At 36.9% G+C, this 22,307-nt stretch overlaps 1 protein-coding gene across 1 annotated transcript in view; it reads right to left on the bottom strand.

Annotated features, from left to right (window-relative positions):
- SLCO1C1 (solute carrier organic anion transporter family member 1C1) overlaps window positions 1-22,307 on the bottom strand; it is a 53,682-nt gene that overhangs the window by 21,202 nt on the left and 10,173 nt on the right. Inside the window, 9 exon segments of the mRNA XM_032646026.1 lie at window positions 538-733; window positions 6,495-6,524; window positions 6,527-6,657; window positions 7,671-7,702; window positions 7,704-7,918; window positions 9,782-9,880; window positions 11,433-11,579; window positions 15,178-15,302; window positions 20,215-20,347. Of these exon segments, the coding sequence (XP_032501917.1) occupies window positions 538-733; window positions 6,495-6,524; window positions 6,527-6,657; window positions 7,671-7,702; window positions 7,704-7,918; window positions 9,782-9,880; window positions 11,433-11,579; window positions 15,178-15,302; window positions 20,215-20,347 (1,108 nt within the window).

The following is a 22,307-nucleotide window of genomic DNA, read 5'->3' on the forward strand; positions in this document are numbered from 1 at the left end:
AAAGCGTGGCACAGAGACCATTCCAGTTATCTAGGTGTTCAAAGAAAAAAAATACAATTGTTTCCATGAGTGGCACATCTATTTTGTGCCAGGTAAGTACTAATCACTTCCGTGTATATCATCTCGCCTTACAAAACCTTAAGAGGCAGTTATTATTTCTATTTTTAAAATGCAAAAGTTGAGGCTACGTTAAATAACTCATACAATGTCACTTCACTAAGAATGGGTAGAGGCAAAATTCAAGGTCTGTATTTTCCACTATCAGGTTGCTGCCCTAAAGTAAGATGTGGATTTGGCATTCTCTATATTTCTCTAACACATTCAAATTCAAAGGAAATGACAGATTTTGGTGACAATAACAGCTTACATGTCATAAGCATTGTCCACTATTCCATAATATCCACTATCCCATAATAAAACATTAACTTCTTTTTCTTAGTTACAATGCTTAAAAATTAAATTATCTTATTTTGAAACTCTATCCATAATTTGATTAAACAAGGCAATCTCCTCAGATTACTTAATGAGTGAACATACCCTTGGTAGGAGACTGTTAGTCCTGCCACATCAGAATTTTCACAGCCCAATGCAAAAAGGGAAAGGAATAGGAGGTACCCAAGGACAGATGATCCCAAGTAGAGCTTTGCAGCTCCACACACACTGATTCTGAATTTTTTCATGACTATCCCCCCAGAGAATATTCCAAAGGCCACTGCAGGTATATTGATGAGCCCTGAGGAAAAAGAAAATTTTGTGAATCTCTAAAAGAAATACGAGTACACTCACACAAACTTTCTAAGGGATTATACAAAATTATACAATAGTTTCTGACGTATTATTAACTACTTGGCTAATTTAAGTTATAGAAACATAGAAATATTTAATAATTAGTTAATAGTTACTCTCCTGTTTCAAGATGACTAAACTATGACATGATTTCAAAAAGATTAGTAGCACATTTCACATATACTGCCAGCGTGATTCTCCCTCTCAAGTTCCCTAGGATCTATAAGCTGTCCATGAAGGGCCAGTGTGATGGCGAAGTTCCTGGACAGCGTGTGAGATGTGCTTCTTTTCTTTCATCTTAGGTATTGTTGAGTCATTTAATGAGGTAGAAATTTCACATTGATTTCTTCATTGCACACCTTTTCCATTCACACCATAAAATGTGTCTCTCTTACTGTGTTGGTCAAAAAGTTCATTTGGTTTAAAGTAAAAATAAGACATTTTTCATTTTCACCAAGAACTTTATTGAACAACGTAGTCAGTAACCAAACAAACTTTTGGCCAACCCGATAAAATGTTTACCATCTAAATATTCCAACTGGAAACATTAGCTATAATTTAATCCTAGCACCTACAGTTTGTTTCAGTTTATTTTATATGATTTCTCTTGAATTTAATATTTATGTTTATCCAAATATCAGGAAAGCTACAAGATAGTTTATTATTATATATTTTAGTATTATTATTATTACTATTATTATTTCAGCACACTTGTTCAAGTTAAAGACCCTATTCTTTGTTACTATCCCAAACAAGAGTTATGAGGAATGTGTAAACTGTTTCGAGATGCTCAGCAGAATTACGATATAAACTGGAAACTTTGATTCCCATACAGGTGCATGAAAGCCTTAGCCATTAGGATGAAACAGTAATGAGTTATAGTAATAATAGTACTTTAGGATGTTTTTAAAGCCTTTTTCCCAGTGAAGTAAAAGTCTTGGTTATATCATGGACCCTCACAATATTACTCTAATGTTAGAAGAAATAAGTATTAAGATTTTTATTTTACAGAGAGAAAAAAGTGCAAGAAAAATTTACATATTCATATAACCATTTGGGTGCAGACAAAGAAGTAAAATTAGCCATCCTTCTTGGGCATAATAAGAGGTTTTTTTTCCCTCACAAATTAAGATAGTTTTCCATCACCTCACAGGTTTTTACTGTAACTTTACTTAATTCTAGAACACATCATAATACAATTCTAAATTTACTATGCTAGCTTAGCCACAAAAATAATAATGCTTTCTCTTATGATCATTTTTTCTCAAACCTCTTAATTTTTCCTTATTTGTGTAACATCTCCAAAAATTGAGAATGATAATCATTGCCAATGATAGTCAGTGTTGATGTATCTTGTCTACTACTTACTATCTTATTTAATCAAAAAATTTCAAGAAATTAAGCAAAAATAAAGAATTGCAATCTGTGTATTAAGAAGGAAAAGGAAAGATCATGTCCATGTAACTCATAGTGATAGGAAAAAGCCTAAATGAAAGATTCAGCTGTCTAATCACATTTCTTTCAGTAGAAATTGGAAGGAAATTTTTTTAAAGCCCATACCCTTTAAAAACAAAACAAAACCATTTTATCACATACTTTCTAGTCCCTGACTTTGAAAAATTATTGTTGTTTATTTTTCTTTCATTTTATTTGTAAAATTAACACAAGAAAATGCTATTTCTAAACTTTAGAAAGAATGTGACCAACATATAAAAACATGTACAGTAAAATAAATTTTCATTGGATCAGTCGGCCCTTGAACACTTTAGGGAAATTTCTGTTTATTCTTTCCTCCATGTCATATCAAATGCTTTCTCTGAGAGAAGGGAAATGTGTCTTTTTTGTGCCTTTCCCATATTTTATTACAGAAAGGGTCATTCTCCCATAATCCAAAGAAAAAAGCTGAAGGAGAAAAGAGGGGTAGGAAAGAAGAAGCGAAGAAAGGGAGAAAATATATTTGTTGAATGAGAGCTATGTGAATTTACAATCCATTTTATATGTCTTTTTCATCTTTATTTTAACCCAGTGATGCATTTCTTTTCACCATTCTATGGAAAATCAAAATAAATGTTAGGGATGTTGAATAATTTACCCACTTCCCTTACTCTGCTGTATCCCATACTTAATAATTTAAAATTACAATGCACTCAGGAAAGTATCCTAGTTATAATGACGTGGAATTACTAAACATTTTTACTTAGCTCTCACAAAAGTACTTGAATTATCTATAGATATGCCAGAAACTATGAGGAATTAGAGTTCCAGGCAACCTTTGATAGATGGCTCAAAAAATTCTGATGATGAGTTTGTTTGGCTCTCAGAGTCCATTTCAGTATACAGAGTAGGGTCATGGATTAAAAGAAATCAGTCAGCCACAATTCAAAAGATAATTATTAATCAGATTCTTCCTGGCAGTTTTCCAAAAATAATTATGCCCAGTGAGGAAATACAACTCAGAAGCTCAGGGGAAATAATGTTATTCCTGGCTATATCATGTATGTATGTATGTATGATACATATGCATGATATTGGGCAGGCCATTGAATCTCTCAGAATCTCACATTCTTTCATCTGTGCTAATTACTCTTAAAGATAATTTACAGGGTAAAACATACTTCATTTATTATCTACTTAATAAAGGAATGAGATTACATGTAATTTCATTTCTTTCTAAGTAACTTCCCCCCCAAAGACCCTTAATTTTCCTTTATGAAATGAACTTTTCAACTGGAAAATTTTAAAGAACTTATTCATCATTCTAGTGGGCGCAAAATCAAAGGCCCCCAATCTCTAAGCGTTATGCACATCTTGAATAATGAGAAATAAACATATACTTAAAGGTATGTTCTTCACTACAATTCATGGGGAGAAGATGGTCTCTTCATTTTGATAAATGAATGTTGACCTCCTTCACATAACACAAAAATACTTTGTATTATGTGAACATACTTTGAAAAAAATACTTTGAAATGGATTATAACCTAAATGTGAAAGTTAAAATAATCTACTAGGAGCAATATTTTTATTTTATTTTATTTTACATCTTTATTGGAGTATAATTGCTTTACAATGGTGTGTTAGTTTCTGCTTTATAACAAAGTGAATCAGTTATACATGTACATATGTTCCCATATCTCTTCCCTCTTGCGTCTCCCTCCCTATCTCACCCCTCCAGGCAGTCACAAAGCACTGAGCTGGTCTCCCTGTGCTATGTGGCTGCCTCCGACTAGCTATCTACCTTATGTTTGGTAGTGTATATATGTCCATGCCTCTCTCTCGCTTTGTCACAGGTTACCCTTCCCCCTCCCCATATCCTCAAGCCCATTCTCTAGTAGGTCTGTGTCTTTATTCCTGTCATGGTATTTTAATAGGGATTGCGTTAAACTTATAGATTGCCTTGGATAGTAAGGGCATTTTAGCAATATTCTTCCAATCCAAGAGTGTGGGATATCTTTCCATTTTTTGTATCATCTTCAATTTCCTTCATCAATGTTTCATAGTTTTCAGAGTATAGGATTTTTACCTACTAGGAGCAATATTAAGAAAACATTTTCGTAACCTTGGGGTTTGACAAAGATTTCTTAAAACAGGCTCAAAATACCACTAATGAAAGAGGAAAAGATTAAAATTGGACTTGATTAAAATTAAGAAGAGTGAAAAGGCAAATTGAAGTCTGTGAGGAAATATTTGCAAAACATATATTCAATAAAGAACTTGTATCAAGAAAAAATACAGTACGCCTACAAACCAATAAGAAAAAGATTGACAATCCAATTAAAATGGGCAAACGACTCAAACAGGATTAACAAAAGATAATGAAATGACCAACAAGCCTGGGAAAAAATGCTCAACATAGTCAGCAGATGAATGCAAATTAAGCCACAATAAGATACCATCACACCCCGTAAGAATGGTTACAGTGAAAAAGACTGACAATACCAAACATCAGAAGGATATGGAGCAATTGGAGCATTCTTACACTTCTAATGGGAGTAAACATTTGCACGACTCTTTGGTGAAATGTTTTGGCAATATCAGCCAGATCGAAACATATTCCCTATGATCCAGCAATTCTACTCCGGGATATAGCCAAGACAAATGAGTGAATCTGCCTACCAAATATGTGTGGAATGTTTGCGCAGTGTTACTTATGATAGCCCAAAGCAGTAAACAACCCAAATGTCCATCAACAAGAAAACAAACAAACTGTGGTATATTTATGTAACGGGATATTACACAGCAACGAGAAGAACAAACCACGACTACACGCAATAACATGAATGAATCTTGTAGATTTCACTTCCACTGAAAAAAGCTAGTTACAAAAGAGTACATAACTTACTCCATTTATATAAAGTTCAAAAACAGCCAAGCCTGATCGATAATGGTGGAGTTCAGAATAGTTATTAACTTGGAGAAGAGCACTGGGTAGGAGAAGTTTTGAGGGAGCCTTCTGGGGAACTGAATTGTGCTACGTGTTCTGGATAATGATCCACCACACAGATATACACATGTAAACATTTATCCAGCTGAGCTATACATTTAAGGTCTGTAGACCTAACTGTTGCTTATAAGTTATGTCTCTAAACACAAAAGAAATGTTAAAATAAAAAGAATGTCAAAATTTCATTCCTCTTCTAGTCTTCGTAAAGTCAGTATAAAGCTTTGATTGGCATGGATGGGGTGTGGGGTTAAAAAAAAACCCTAAAATATCAATATTTCTCCAGGTCAACCATTAAATAATAAAATTAAATTAATTTGAACCAATTAATGTTGAAAGTAAAATTCAACAGTGATTATAGCCTTCACATTTAGAATTTAGGGGAAGGACAGCAGTTCAAAGAGTCAATTAGAATTGCATCTGCTAAGTGCCCATTATCCAGGTTTATTATAAGAAATTTATACATCCCGAAATATGCTCAGCTGTTTCCCTCACACACACACACCCACCCTGGTCTCTTTCAGAGATAGATGAATAGAGCAATTTTTAAAATATTTTATGAAGAAGAAATTATTTTAAGCCATTGGAGTCTCCTATCATAAAGGAACATGTCCAAAGGAATAGAATATGTTTTATACTTTGAAACAGTAGCATTAAATAACACTTTTGTGGACTAAAGGAGCTAATCCAGGTTTTAAAGTATCCAATTGCTTACAGGATGGTGGTTATATATTTGGAGATTCTGGTTCTTCTTCATCTTTTTTTTTTGTCCTTGAATATGTCTCTTATTGGCTGTCCTGCTGGGCTAGAAACACAGTCCTTTTAAATAACCCAAATGCCAGGAATCAGAGAAGTCTTTCAACTCTGAGCAAACACAAACTTTGTTTTGCAATGCACACCTTTTAACCTGTCTGAATACTTACCTTTTGTAATCCTAGAAACTGTTCAGGTAAAATGGCCACTGTTATGAGGTTTCAGCTACACTTGAAAGACAAATATCCAGTACTAACAATCTCCTAATAAAATGCATATTTGGTCTATGTGATATTCTCGTGTCATTCACACATAGTTCTGAACAATTTTTGCTACAGAGTCGTACCACAGACTATCTAAATATTTTACTCTGCTAGATTTTTTCGCTTACTTTTTGAAATGCCACAAGTTACCTTCAGTCTAAATATTGGAACAATTTCTCTTAAATTACTGAGGATTAACAAGACACAGCTGATATTGCCTATTGGCAAGCAGAAGGACAGAGAAGCATTACCGATAACAAAGTTGGCCTTAGAGGATGACTGCCATAGTGTTGCTCAATGTACTTCGGTTTATAAGTCACCATGCCAAATAAGGAATTGAACTGAACGGTGCTTGCACACAAATATAAGAAGTACACTGGATTTCCAAAAAGACTCTTCAGTGATGGAAGAAAAATCTATGAGACAAAAATAGCATGGAGTAATTAAAGACAGTGTCACACTTGGCAGAAGATACAGCCATGGCATCAGGGCTTAGAGGCTGAGTCTCATTGTCATGGTTCTGAGGAGCATTTATAGCGTGGGTACACACACGCATTCTAGATATTAAGCCATTGGCACAAGTCAAGGCTGAGTTCCGGCCAGGCTCAGATCCAGACATAAGCACTCACTTCTACAGGCATAAAATCTAGATTATAAAATTAGAGTGTCAGACAGGAACAGATTCCTCTGATGTGGGTAAAAGACATAAGGGATAAGATACTCCCTCACCATTGAGCTGGGAGTCATGGACAGGACATTATGAACTTGAGTTTTCTGGTCTCTCTCCTTCAAACTTGGGTCATAGTGTGCAGAGAAGGGAATTGAAAGTTATCTCCAGTTAATTATTGTTAGAAATGAGCTTTGGCATTCTCCCTTCTTCTTTTACACAGCCACACAGAAATGTGATGATTTCTATAAATTGTCAGTATTGCTGGGCCAGTTGAGGGGGACCAATCTTTCTCATGGCCACCCTTTTCCATGTGGAGGTGTATTCACTAGAACATGTCTGACCTTTGGCCCTATGCCACACTCCTTTGATCACTAGTGGACACATGCACTGGAGCACATTTTCAAGTGGGTGGATGCCATCTGTTAAAAGGCCACAAGCCCTGAAGATTCACTCATTCTGTCCACCCAGGTGAATGTGAAACAGCCCTCCCAGGGAGGGGCAGTTGCAAGGTCTACACTGAGGAAGTGTAAAGGTGGGGACAGCAGCAAAGAAGGTTACAAGACTCTGGGTCAAGTTCTTCAATCAGTTTTCCCAGTAATAAAGCTGACTTTTTAATAATCTTCATTTCTTGCTTCCTGTATAGTTTCTCAGTTTTTTCTGAACACATGAAGTGGAGAGAGGGGTATTATTTATAGATTGCCTATAAAGTTTCAACAGGAAATGGAAAGTGTGTCAAAATCAAGGAGAATCTGGCTCACCTCTTGCCATTTCCATGATTTTTGCTTTTTCCTCCAAGAGGTGTTTGGTAGTCTGTGGGATCATCCATAATAAACTTAGATTTCTCAGAGGAGGAATTGGAATCCTCTCTGCTCCGGGGTCTTGGTAGACTCTTTGGTAAATACCAGAAAGGCACAGCTGCCAGAAGACTTATGCTTCCTGCTATTAGATAACCAAGCCACCAGGCACCCACCCACTGTGGGTCCTTTGGGGTGATGGTTATATGATCTGAAAAAGAGAGAGGGTGGCCAAAGAGCATATACAGCAAAGCTAGTGTGTTGAAGAGTCCTCTTTAAAAAAAAAAAAAAAATCCAAATGTTACCTCTACCACATCATAAAAATACCTAATAATTCATACATGATAACCTTTTCTAATCTGAACATTATTGTTATCTTGCTTTTTGAAGGAAAGAGGGTGTTTTCAGAGCATGATTATTTCTCCTTTGTTTCTTTGATGAAAAGTATAGAGTCTACATACTGGAAGGGGTCTCACTACTGCTCTGGGGCTTCTGTCTGGACCCATGACAGGAAAAAAGCACATGTGAGAAAGAATTATGAGGGCTTAAAACCTTCTGCCAGCTACCCCACATGAGTACCACTTTCATCTGATTTACATATTGAATGTTTGTCTAAGACTTTACTGGAAGAAACAGTTACGCCCTATGCCCTCTGGCCCAAATCTAGTCTGAGCCACTCAGAATGTTATTTATTAAATGATGATTGAGAATACTTCAGAGCTATTCCAGGTCCAAAGCAAGATTTGTATATGTAATTAAAACATCAATATCTAATCATCATAAAATTTTATTTTTGATACTATTTCTTATTTGACTAAAAGGTAAAGCATTGACAAAGTTTTTAACCAAATCAAGTTTTTTCTTCTATATAAGAACCTATGAAACATATTATTATACTCTACCTCTGCAACATTCTATGAGAATCCTTTGACAACTAGGCTCAATTGGTACTACGTTATACTCACTACAGTGTTTTAACTAGTTTACCACTGCATGTGCATTGCTTCCCTTTCACAATTTTTCTCTGTACCCACTCATCACACAACACTTTCTTATGTATATCAGTCTCCACGACCAGATTTTAAACTTCATGAAGTAAAGGAACGCAACTATTAGGTTGGCCAAAAAGTTCACTCTGGTTTTTCCATAACATCTACAGAAAAGCCGAGTGAACTTTTTGGCCAGCCCAATATCTTGTTCGCTGTGGTAGAATATCACTTGAGATAGAGTAGATGTGAAATAAATTTGGTAGTAATAATGGATAAATGAATAAATAAAATTTTTGGGAATGTGTATTCCAGCTTATTTGATTAAAAAAGAACAACTAGCCCAAGAGTTTTGCATTCTTTTTTAACACATGATAATCATTTATAATACACACTAATGACAATGCAATTCCAGAATTTATAAAAATGAAACTTGTTTCTTAGTTTTTTAACTGCCTTCTAGGGTGTCTTTAAAAAAAAACAGATGAATTTTATCTATGTCAAGGACTACATCTTATATAAGGAAAGAAACAAATTAATAAATATGGAAAGATGAGGCCTCCATTTATTCCTCCACAAGCATTCGCCCAGGAGGAAAGTTTAGTCTCACTATAATATGCCTTCTACTAAAACAGACTCGTACATTAATAAGGGAATTTTAGTTGCCAGAAGACTTTCAATCTTTGGCCTTTCTGACAAGTCCAGAAATATGTTATCAATTGATGCGACTGCAGTAAATGTTGATTCACCTGAAACCAACAAGAGCCAGCAATTAACCACAGTTGTTAGTCTTAACTAAGCTGGAATGCCTTTGAACTGGGAAACCAGAAGTGGAAACTAATACATCCGAATAACAAACTGTGGGTCATCCGGTTCTAATCACACCTATTTTTCATATCCCATACACATACAATCATGTGTGATGATTGTATCAGTAATAAGTTTTCCATGGATTATTTCCACTTTATGAAAGATTACCATCCTGTCATTTTATAAAAAGGCAACTTGATATTTTCTATACGTATTCCTATTAAAAAATTACAGTAACTAAATAAGGTAACTGAATAAATAGAAATAAACTCCCTTACCTAGATTTACAAAGCCAATGTCAACATACAGTTTGGCACATAATGAGCCTAACAGGAAGCCAAAGATTGGTCCTATAATTGCAACCGTCTGCACACACCCTGCACCAAAAAAAAAAAAAAAAAGTGCAATTTATTTGCTCTTGTAAATTAATTTTTAAACAAGAAATGTGCATAAGATTCAGTTAGTCACTGAAAATGTTTCCTCAACTCTTCCCTTAAGTGTGCTTGATTTGTCCATTTTTCAGCCTCAATGAGTCGGAAATAAGTCCTCCTCAGTGTTGGAAGAAGGGTGAACATTTTTAAGGCATTAATTATCTCTTAGTAAGAAAATAACACTAAGACTCTGAAGAAGTTAATTTCCCCAAATGGAGCAAATTTTACTCCCTTAGGATTAGATTCCCCCTAGTGATAAAAATCAGAATTATACTATTTTGACAGTCTTTCAGAAACCTTTTATGGTCAGTTAAACATAAAACTTGTTTTGACATTAAAATTGATTTCTTCCATGTTAATGAAATGTGCTTGCATTCAGAGCTTCTGGGGGACCATCTGCAAGTGCAGTAACTATGCAGCCAGCAAAGGAGCTAGACTTGGGAGAGGGGAGAGGTGTCCTCTGGAACGCTCACGACCCACCTGGGCAGCTTTAACAGGCAGGTGGAGCAGATCTCCCAAATGACACCATTTCTAGTAACCAGAAAGATTGTTCTTCCTTGAAAAATATCTCCCATCTGCCTTTCATTTCATCACTGAGCTTACACACATATCCCTGGGAGAGTGATTTAAATTAACTGGAGGAGTAAATAGCAGTTACCAGATCCTTTTCAGAATAGAAGAGAGGGCAAAGCAGAGTGATCAGGCTCTGAGCTCCTGGACAGGACGGGGACACCCTGATGCCTGTGTGCATCTCTTGGCTGCAATCTTTCCTCTGGTCCCCAGAGTAATTGCCTAGCGTGTGCCATGGAGCTTCTGTTCCAATTCTAGGTCCTAATCTATGCTACAGTTTTCCATTAGAACTGGTGCCCTGTTTTTAACTACAGCATGCTTGGATATCATCAGAGACCTCTGGAGTTCTGTGTGAGTAGCCAGGGCAGAACCATACCATGGACCTACCTACAGCCCCCTCAATGAATTTAAATCTTGTCCTTCTGTCTCTGAGGGTGAGACTCTCAAAAGGTCAGAACCCCCAAAATCAAGACTAATGTATGAAACAGAACAAAGTTAGCTTCCGAGACATAAGAGGCGCTCGATAAATACTGCTTCCATTCGTTTACCTTTGGAGTTTGCTGTATTTTGGGTTTTGTGATCTTAGCTGCTAGTTTATCTGCTGGGGCCTGTCCAGACGTATGGTTGGCTCAGGCCTTGCTCTTGTCCTTCTTCTGTATCCATGAAGATACTTGCACAAGTCATATATCACAGCAGTTGAGCTCACAGATACTTACTTTTAATCTGATATTCTTTCCCTAATGCAATAGGTCCTTCTAACTGAAGTTCCTTCGCTATCTAAATCCTCAGTGTGGACTTCAGAAAAATGCAAACTGAATAAAGGAGTTGGATATGAAGTATAAAACCTTCCACACCCTATTTAGTTGAGAATGAAGTTGAGAAAACCAGGTACCCTGTATCCCAAGAAGATGAATGAGGTGGACATTACCAATATAGAAAGCCGCGTTGTCCTCATTAGCAAAATCATCAAGGTAGGCAATGCCTAGAGGCTGAATGGGAGTTTCTCCAATGCCACGAAGAAGGTTCCCCAGGAAGACATAAGCCCACATGGAGGAGCCAGCATCAATTTCACATTCTTGAAAGGAAAGCAGATGAGGTTGAAATTCGATCACTATCGAAGTTAAACATTTATTCAGCATGTCTACAAGTTGTCCTAAAGTTGCATTAGAATGCAGAAGTGAAATTTGCCATAAACCTAATTTGATAGGAGTTTGAGCAAGATATTTTAGGCAGTGTAAATCCCCCAGAGAACAAGGACATCTATTGCTTCTTGTTCCTGTCCCCTTAGTTCTTATTTTCTTTCTTTTTATTTCATATTTATAATGAATTCTTTGAATTTCTACGCTCCAGTAACATTCAGTATCCTGTCTGGGACAAAGTACAAAAATTTGAACAAGGCTTTTCTCACCTTAATCTTCAAACTTTTCTATTTTGCAACAGAAATCACTTGTAATTTTATTGCTGAACAAGTTTTATCTGAAATTCAAAATTTTATATGGTTGATACTTCAAATTTGAACATCATTGCCTACAGTTATAACTGTTTGATAGTGAATGGCCATGTTAAGGGCTCACGTTTCAGAAACAAATTCATATAAAAAGTTAAAACCTTATATGCCTCAGTTGTATAACTATTCCAACAAAAAGAACCTTTTGACAGTATTTTTAGAGGGAAATTCAAAGCTAACAATTTTATAATGCTTTCATAAAAGTCACGTCTTAGTATGAACATGCGAAGTAGAATAATTACTCCCATATAATAAATTAAATATACTTTGAAGAGTTTGGTGACTTTAATAAAAGCAATAATATTAACCATCTATAAAGAAATCACCACTTCTGGGTCAGCCATGTGGAATTCTGGACGTGCTAACGAAATTCCCCAAATCCTCTCTTGTGTGGAAAGCAAGGCACTGGGCTAAGTGGTTTGCAGACATTTTCAAATTGAATTCTCCTAATAATCCTATGAGGCAAGAGACATCTTCTCCTCTAGTAACCTTGAAAGTGATTTTTGAAGGTAAAGTATGGGTTATGAAGAACTGGGGTGAGCGCTTTTGTACAGATGAGTCAGACTCTGTGACAGAAAAGATTACTATGTAGTCATGTTGCTTTCTGTTCTGATTCTGCCTCTTCTAGAAATGTAGCCAAGTGACCAGGGATTTTTCACTTATCTTCTCTGGATTTCTATTCCACTTCCCAAAATATAATGGGGACTCCTTTTTAAAAATTGATTCCAGGGCTCCCCTGGTGGCGCAGTGGTTGAGAGTCCGCCCGCTGATGCAGGGGACACAGGTTCGTGCCCCGGTCTGGGAAGATCCCACATGCCGCGGAGCGGCTGGGTCCGTGAGCCATGGCCGCTGAGCCTGCGTGTCTGGAGCCTGTGCTCCGCAACGGGAGAGGCCTCAACAGTGAGAGGCCTGCGTACCGCAAAAAAAAAAAAATTGATTCCAATGTCAGTTCCAGCCCTGACATTTGTGGGGTTCTATGCTTGTTGGTAGAGGAGTCTTGTAGATAAGTGTAGACACCTTAGCTTTGTGCATTCCAGTACAGCGGCTACAAGCCACATGTGGCTATTGAAATTTAAATTAATAAAAATTACATGAATTTAAAATTCCATTTCTCAGTCACACTGGCTATATTTCAAGTACTCAATAGTCTTGTGCAACTAATAGCTATTGTACTGGACAGTATAGATACAGAACATTTCCATCATCACGGAAGTTCCCGTGGAGAGCGCTGTTCTAGAGTATTTGGGTGAAACGGGGTTTGTGCGCAAAGCATTTTTGAGAAGAGTCCTCTATTTACCCCACTAACCCCTTTAGGATAAGCCTTGTGTCCACTATGTCTAGTATCCACATAAATCTATGACTTTAAGGGAGCAGGATCTCATCTAAAGGAAAGAAAAGGATCGAGTCGTGAGTGTTATACTCTGGACCTGTCTAATAACTCGTCTCTTCACATTAAAATATCTTCATTCCCCACCCTAAACCCTATGCCTCTCTTTTTAACATTAAAGGCTTAAATATTTCCTAACTAGTTGTATTGTCATTTATACCATGTCTCTCCCCTGACTGTCAGAACCAAGAACAAAATAAAATATCTTCAGTGACTCTACATTGTGTACAGGTGAAAGTCCAAATTCTTTAGCTCATCTCCTTGCCTCTTTATATGGACCTGAATTAAACTTACTGTCCATTATATTCTTATATAAACAAGCCCTCTGTTCTCATCCGTTGATTTTTATATGCCCTCCTGAATTTACCTATTACCTTCTTTCACATTTGCTTTTTCTTCTAGAATGCTTTCTTTTCATATAGCATGACAGGGTACATTTGTTTACATGTTTATGATCACCCCATTTTCACCCCTCATGTTTCAATATTTCTTTTAATCTTTTGGCCCTTCCCTTCATTCAAACAGCCAGACTTCTCAGGTTCATTGACCAGGAAAAGGACATCTCAGAAGGAAGCATTGATGAGGATGTTAGGGGAGTGAAAAGGTTTTATGGTGTAGATAAAAGATTTAGATGAGTAGCAGGTATATAAAGAAGGACTTCCACACTGCCTCTGTAGAAATGGATTCCCCAGCCTAGGGGTAGGGAGTAAGATGAGGGTGGCGGGGAGGAGGTGTTGAGCATATTTATGCTAAAAGGCTATGGAGAGAGGATTTGAGCACCTGCCAGTGCAGCACCCCAGAGACATAGCCAACACCTGTGGGTAGATTCATGGACTCCATGAGTGAAGAGAACCTGTGCCACTGTGGCCAGGAAGAACTCAGGGAGGTAGTAAGATCCTGAAGAGGAGATGGCTGCACAGTATAGCTAGGCATCCCTGCCCCTGCCTCTTCACAGGGTTTCCAATGCCTAGAGCAACACAGAAGAGATGGTTCCCATGCTCCCGAGGGTGGCCCACATATAGCCTTGCTTTGCAGTAGGGGTCAGCCATGTGGAATTCTGGATATGCTAACGAAATTCCCCAAATCCTCTCTTGTGTGGAAAGCAGAATTATTTCCATGTTTCCATGATGTTCACTTTTGCATCAGAGAGAGCCACTGTGCTAAAAAGGACACGAACATGGACATAAGATGACCCCAAGATGACATGTGTGAACAAACACTGTGGCCAGAGGGATTTTAGATATTTAGGCTGACAGAGGACTACTGATAACACCAAGACCTCCCCTCCCACAATCTTCTCCTTTACTATAATGTAAAGCTCCCTGGAATGCAAGCAACCCCTGGGAACATGGATAGAGGTTAGGGACAAATTGACTGAGACTGCGTTTTTGCCATTCTGATGAAAAGGGGCTGAACGTAGAAATCAACTTGAGTTTTGGGGAAAAATATATTTCTTTTATATCTGAGCAACGGGCTGAGGTTTGTACATGCTAAACTAGTTTTACCCTTTTTCACAGATTGCCTTGTTTGGAACCACTGGAAGCTTTGCTTAGTCACCAGCAATTAATGCCCCATCTTTCCATAATATTTGATTGTCTGCATATTTTCTTAGGATCTCATCTCTGCTTTATATTCTAGGAATTTTTATGGCACTATAATATCTGAAGTAGTAAAGCTTTTGACAGCAAAAAATCACATAGATACTTTTTGTTCATATTAAAGCACCTATAACGTCTTTCAAAAGAGCTTGTTTAGTCAAGTAAAAAATAATCATCTTACCATTATTTATTTTGGATTGTGATTTTTCCATAACTGAGATTGGTAACGGACTGTTTGACCCCAGGAAACACGGAGAGATGCTGAAAGTGGAATTGGAGAAGGGAGAATACCTTTCATATCTGTACCTGTATAAAAAAAGCATTTCCTTTACTACAAGCTCATTTAACATCATGCTAAAAATATTACATGTGTACTACTTGACTCATTAGGGGACCTAATGGGTTGAGTTTATAGCTCTTGCAGAATCTGAATCACTAAACCAAACCAGCATTTAGTTCACAGATATTACACCATATCTGAACCAGTTACCCAGTGTCATGAAAGAAAATAAAAGAATGATTTAGAGAGGCTCATTTTAATATAAAATAATGACTGTAATCACCTACTCGATTGGTGAAAAAATATCCAACCTTTCATAAAATCATTATTATCCCTAAAAGCAATAATTTAACAATCATGGCCATTGGCACACTGTACTTAGAGTTGTAAATGTAGTGGAATACCTGAAATGTGTTTTCTAGAGAACTGATAATGATACGTGGGCTTTTGGAACCATTTTTCTAGATGGTATCCTTTTCCTCTGCAGTTTATTAATCTGGCTCTAAGTTATTTCTAATTTCACCCTTTCCTCTGTTTATGAGGTTACCACAGCAGCTGGATTGAAGAGCCAGTGCCAAACGGTAGGGTTGCGATCATTCTATCTACGGCCCCCCAGTGCCATACTCCCTCTCAAATTATCCTTGAGGAGCCAATTTCTTTGCCCTACACGCACCCTTCAGAGTAGAGGTACCTGATAAAAGGACATCATATCACCTTGATTCTCATTTTGTTCAGGCACTATGTGACTAAAGGCTAATAATCGTAGTGGTGTTTGAAATATCAATAGTAAAAACCTATTCAGCGTGATAGGGACAAGGTGTATTGAGTTATTAACATATTCAGATTGATAAGTCAGTTACCTTATTATCAGTGTTGCATAACCTGCACTTCAGTGGGTCTGTGAACCCCACTGGAAAAGTAAGAACATTTTTGTATGTATGTGAGTATTTAAGGGAAGAGGTTCATAGTTTTTGTCACTTTTATCAAAATGGGTCCTTGACCAAAATTAGTTAAGAACCACTTAATGAGGATAACTGTTTTTTAATTTCTAGCTACAGAGGAGAGCATTTAGTATTAAAATCATGGTAAATATAATTTTCTTTCTTTAATATAATTCCAGAGATACCAGAGACTATTATAATGCCTAAAGACTCTTTAAGTTGACTGTCAATAGCAATTATGTAGCATTTTGAAAATTTTTAATTACTTTAGCTTTCAGTTTAATCTACCAAAAGGCAACTGCTGCACGCATAATTATTTAGATTTTGAAGAAATAGAATTTTATGTAAGTGCTGCCTGTGTCACTAATGACTATCTATGACACTGAGAAAAATCAACCTTTCCAAATTTCGTTTTCCTTAGTTGTAAAATGGGGATTATAGATATGGTCTGTGCCTATTTAGGTTCTATTGGATGAGACAAACAATTGAACAGGGGACCAATGGTATAAATGATTTTAAATCAGGGATATTAGTTCTGACCTGGCTTCCAACCCCGACTGACACAGTGTGTGTGAAGTTCTACAGTAGCCTCCTAAATAGTCTCTCTGCTTTCACATTTGCCCCTCCGGAGTTATTTTCCCAATCTGTAGTCACTGTGTCCCTTTAAAAATATGTCAGGGGGCTTCCCTGGTGGCGCAGTGGTTGAGAGTCCGCCTGCTGATGCAGGGGACACGGGTTCGTGCCCCGGTCCGGGAAGATCCCATGTGCCGCAGAGCAACTAAGCCCGTGAGCCATGGCTGCTGAGCCTGCGCATCCGGAGCCTGTGCTCCGCAACGGGAGAGGCCACAACAGTGAGAGGCCCGCGTACCGTAAAAAAAAAAAAAAAAAAAAAAGATTGTGCCATTCTGCTCAAAACTCTCCTCTGTCTTCTCATCCCATTCTGAGGAGGTAAAGTCTTTGCAATGATCTGTGTCCTTACTACCAGAGGTGTTGTCTGCAGACCAGCAGCATCAGCTGAATCTCAACCCCAGCCCCAGAGCTACTGAATCAGAATCTACATTTTACCAAGAGCCTCTGGTGATTCCAGTGTGCATCAGAGTTTGAGATACAACCTTGACGTCTCCTCTGTACCCCCTCACACTGTCCCCTTGCTCATCACTGCAGTAGACCACATGCCTGACTCCCTTCTCCTGCAGGAATGTCCCATTCACTGTTCATTTAGCCTGGAATCTTCTTCCCCAGATGTCTGTATGGCTGTCTCCTCATCTCTTTCAGCCCTTCACAAAGGTCACCATCTCAGTGAGCCATCCCCTGAAAACCCTACTTTAAACTGCAACGCTCTGCACACTCTTATGTGTCTCCCTGGGTTATTTTTCTCTGTAGCACTTAACATTTCTGGCATATCTCATTATTTGTCTGTTTATTTATTATCTATCTCTTCCTAGTAAGATCCGTGAGAGCAGAGATTTTTGTCACTATTCTATCCCGGTTACCTAGAGCAATGATCAATACATATTTATTAACTTCATGAGTTAGATGCGTAAAATAGATAGCCAGTGGGAAGCAGCCACATAGCACAGGGAGATCAGCTCAGTGCTTTGTGACCACCTAGAGGGGTGGGATAGGGAGGGTGGGAGGGAGGGAGATGCAAGAGGGAAGAGATATGGGAACATATGTATATGTATAACTGATTCACTTTGTTATAAAGCAGAAACTAACACACCATTGTAAAGCAATTATACTCCAATAAAGATGTTAAAAATAATTCATGAGTTAGATGAACTAACACACATAAGGCTGAACACAGTCTGTTGGTGGTAGTCCCTCAATAATTGATATCTATAATTAATATTATGTTTAGTCACACATTGAGGGTATGTCTGCTAGGCAGAGTACACTCCTCATTGATAGAACAAAAATTACATTTTGGACAAGTACCCAGTTAGTGACTAATGCTGTGAAAGGTTGGAAAGAAGTTATTGTAGTAATCCTCAGTAGACAGCAAACTTCATGAAGGAAAGAACTGTGTATGGGGTTTTTTTTTGTTTTATTTCATTTTGTTTTTTCCCCATTACCTGGCACAGTACCAGACAAATGGCAGACACTAAATAATAAATGAACAAATATATCTTTCAACATATAAAAGGTGGTTGATAAGAATCTGTGTTTGTTTGGCACCCTTTGTCAGCACTAGCCTGTCTGGCTTCTCTTAGCTATACTTCTCCTTCTGGTTTTCTTGTATTAGTACGTTATATTTGTCATCAACTTGAAGTAACACTATTATTAATCTCAATGCAACACCTTTGAGACAACTCGTTGCTATTTCTGGTTAAAACCAGCTGGCTTAATTATCTGAGGAGGGTTGAAAACAACACACAAGAAGAATGACACAACTCCTAGTTATGTCAGGAAACTTGGTAAGCATTTTACCTGTGTCATTCCATTTAATATTTGCAACAACATTACAAGCTAAGTATTATTTTTAATACCTGTAATACCTATTTTAAGGTATTATAAACTGAGGCCTAGGAAGGTTAGATGACATGCCCAAGGTCATGTAGAAGAGCTACTGATGCACTGCAGAATGAGTTAGGTCAAGGGTCAAGGATTTATCTAGCCTCTGAACCTACTTTGAAATTTTAATATTTTTAGTAGTGGAACTCTTTTCCCCCACTCTGAGCGAACTGTTGCATGGAAGTTCAATGACTAGAACAGATAACACAGCTATGGATCAATCAGGAGTTAGGTGGATTGGAGACCCTTTTCCTCAGCCTTCTCCTTTGTCTCCTCCTTACCCACTGGCCACATATAACACCTTTGCATAACCTCAGTGATGTAAGGAAACTTCTGCCCTGTGGAAAGGAGGCCAGATAGGTGTCCAAAGAGTAGACAGAAGTCTTGAAGCCACAGATCCCTCTTCATGTAAAGACAAAGGGGCCAGAGAAACCACCCAAATAGGTAGGAAAGATCCCACACAGAGGATTCTGTGATCTTTACAGATTGGACACAGAAGTCAAACTCAAACTATATAAGTGACCTGGGAATCCAAGAAAAAGTTTGGACCAGATCATTTCTAAGTCTCTCCAGATCTCAAATGTCATGGTATCATGGTCTAGAGTGGACAGTCATCAAAGAATTACTTGATATATAATTTCCTAGAACATTCTCTTGCTTTAAAACCTCTTGGTAGTCACTTGGCTCAGGAGACAATGGGCGACCACAGAGGAGAAGCAACATGTATATGTGTGAAGAAGTCCTAATGCTGGTTTTAAGAATCCAGTTCTATAATTAGAAGACACCTAACCCCGAGAAGGTCACCAGACTCTCTAGGTCATGGTCCTTAGCTCTAAAATTTAAAAAAGATAAAATATGCTCTCCTGCCTCACAGGTTGTTGTAAAGGTGAAATGATATGACAAAATCTTTGGAAATACTAAAGTTGTATGCAAGAACTAACAAAAGTATCAACAGTAAACTTCAGGGTTAAAGAATACAAGCACCCCCACTTCCACTGAGAAAGTTCTATGAGATAATATTTGAACATTGTATAGTTATTTCAGTTGGTCATGTATCCCTAAGTCAATGATCTGCCAGTCAATTGTACCATGATCCAGCATACTGTCTGTAGCATTCATTTATTACCCCTTTGACACTCATTTGACATTTACCACATAATTTATTACTTTCTCTTTACTTATATATTTTGCCTCCATATCTAAGTTAAAGCATTTGAAAGGAGGCATAATAGTGAAATTTTCCCTTTAAATTTTGTTGACATAAATACATAGTAGTATATTGAAAAAAATTTTTTTACAGATTATTAAATCATAAGTGAAATTGTTAGCATTTTGAAATTTTGCCCAAAGTGGATGTAATAAAAATAAGATATAAATTATCATGGTTTAAGACAGGAGTTATTTTCTTAAATTTAAATAATTAATTGTAATCATCATGCAGTTGTTTGTTAAGGCAAGAAAAAGATGTTTGCTTTAGACTTACTGCTCCATGAAGAAATGAGGCATTGCAATGAGCAATGTTCCAACGCCCATGATTAGGCACCCTGCTCCAATTATTTTTGGCCTGTGAAGTTTGGCTCCAAAGTAGCTAACAAATGTTATAACTAAGAGATTTCCTTTGGGGAAAAGAATAAAATGTTCATAAGTTAGACAACTTAGAAAAAGTCATCAGCATAACTAAATGAATGAATGTCTATAGCAGGTTTGGCAACGTTTTGTTTTGACTAAACCATCTCCCACCATCTTCCCCATCATTTGTCTTTCTTTCCTTTAATCTGAGATGACTGGAACTATCTTCAGATTCATTATTTCAATCCTCTCATCCTTTTATCAAAATATTGATATTTTTATAAACAACCCTTCTACCTTGTTTTCATCCACCTTAATTATGTGTCCATTTAAAGTGTTTTATCAGTAAATCAAATTGTAGAAGACTTCCTTTAGTTCTCTTAAATTTTCCTTGGTGATTTTGAAGTAAACTGTATTACTCTTCATTTGTTCACATTTTCTATTAAAACTTCTATTGGTTTCCCATTCGCTCTTGAAACATACATCATATAGTATTGCTTTAGCTGATATTCCCGAAAGAAAAAACAAACACAACTGTACCTCACTTAAAATGAAATCAAATTATGAAATGCATATTTATATAATTTTTATAAAAATATAAGATTCAAAATACAAATAAAAATTACTCCACATAACTTCAGAAATACATCAATTATATAAACTCAATGTATGCTCATAATACAAATTTTATAAAATAGAAAGTTTCCATAAATTATATCCATCTCTTTTTAAAAAAAATAAAGAATACATTTTTTTGAAGGTGGGACTTAAGCCTTTCTAAAATATCTCTAGTGAAGGATGTGATAAATTACTTTTAGTTGATGATGGTGTTAACTGATTAAACATCCTTTAAGGAAGATTTTCTAATGCTTTGCTGGGCACAAAAATTACTGGAAAGGAGTGGTGGGGGAAATAGAAACATTAAAAATGCAGAATCTTGACAGCTCTCAACAGTTTCTGATTTCATGGATTGGGGAGAGGGATGCAGGCCAAGAAATCTGCATTTTTAATACTAGTTCCAATGTGTTGACAGAGATGGTTCCTGGAACATGCTTTGATAAACATTGCTTAGGGTCTTAGATTTCAAGGGGCTTTAAAGTTTTAGCTATTTGCATTTGGAATATTTAGTTTTTAAGGACTGTGGTGTTAGATAAAGTAAAACTTAGCAATTCTGCAGCAATTGATTGTGATGGCTGTTGGGTGGCCTTGCTTTGACATTCTCAATGTTTTCAATTTTCCAGAGAGAGTAGTTTCCTTACATCTGTAAGCAATCATCTAATGTACTACTGTTTATTCACATTGCCAGCTTTAGTCAAGTGCAAAAAGAGCAGCAATTTTTGTAGCCTTGAGGGCAATAACAATAGTGAAAAAAGCTTGCTCTAGGCTACAGTGGCTCCAGGCTTTATGGCTCCAGGAAGAATTAAGCTCTTTTGAATTTTCATATCAAAAAAACTTGAGTATGAAATTTCTCATTTGACATTTAAGTACTTAGTAGAAGAAATTTTGTACCATATTGATAATTATGTCTATAGTTTTGCTAATGTGTCACAGTAAATAAACCAAACTGAAGTGAAAGTTGACTTTCAGTTTATAGGTAATGTGTCCCCACCACCACCACCAGTACCTCCCTCCCCAACTCCCATACCACCAACATGTCACAATAAAGGACTCATGTTTACAGGCTGTTTCTGTGTTACATTAGTGGGTATGCCAAACACTACATAATACCATTTGGGCTTCTGTGATGTCTGTAGAAGTTTTTGCTTCCTTTATTTAGTATCTTTTCTGAGTTCTCAGAAGATACACTTAGAAAATAAATAGTGATGTATAATCTTTAAAAAAATCAAGTTGGATATCAATATTCTTTCACATCTACTATCACTAACTTCTGAAAAAGACAACAGGTCCAGAGAGGTTTACAAATACATTTTATCAAATTTTCAAGTACTAGATTTTCTCTCTTTCTCTCTTCCTCTTTTTCTCTCTCTCTCTCCCCACACCCACACA

Source organism: Phocoena sinus, chromosome 10 (genome assembly GCF_008692025.1).
Source record: "Phocoena sinus isolate mPhoSin1 chromosome 10, mPhoSin1.pri, whole genome shotgun sequence".
Classification (NCBI taxonomy): domain Eukaryota; kingdom Metazoa; phylum Chordata; class Mammalia; order Artiodactyla; family Phocoenidae; genus Phocoena; species Phocoena sinus.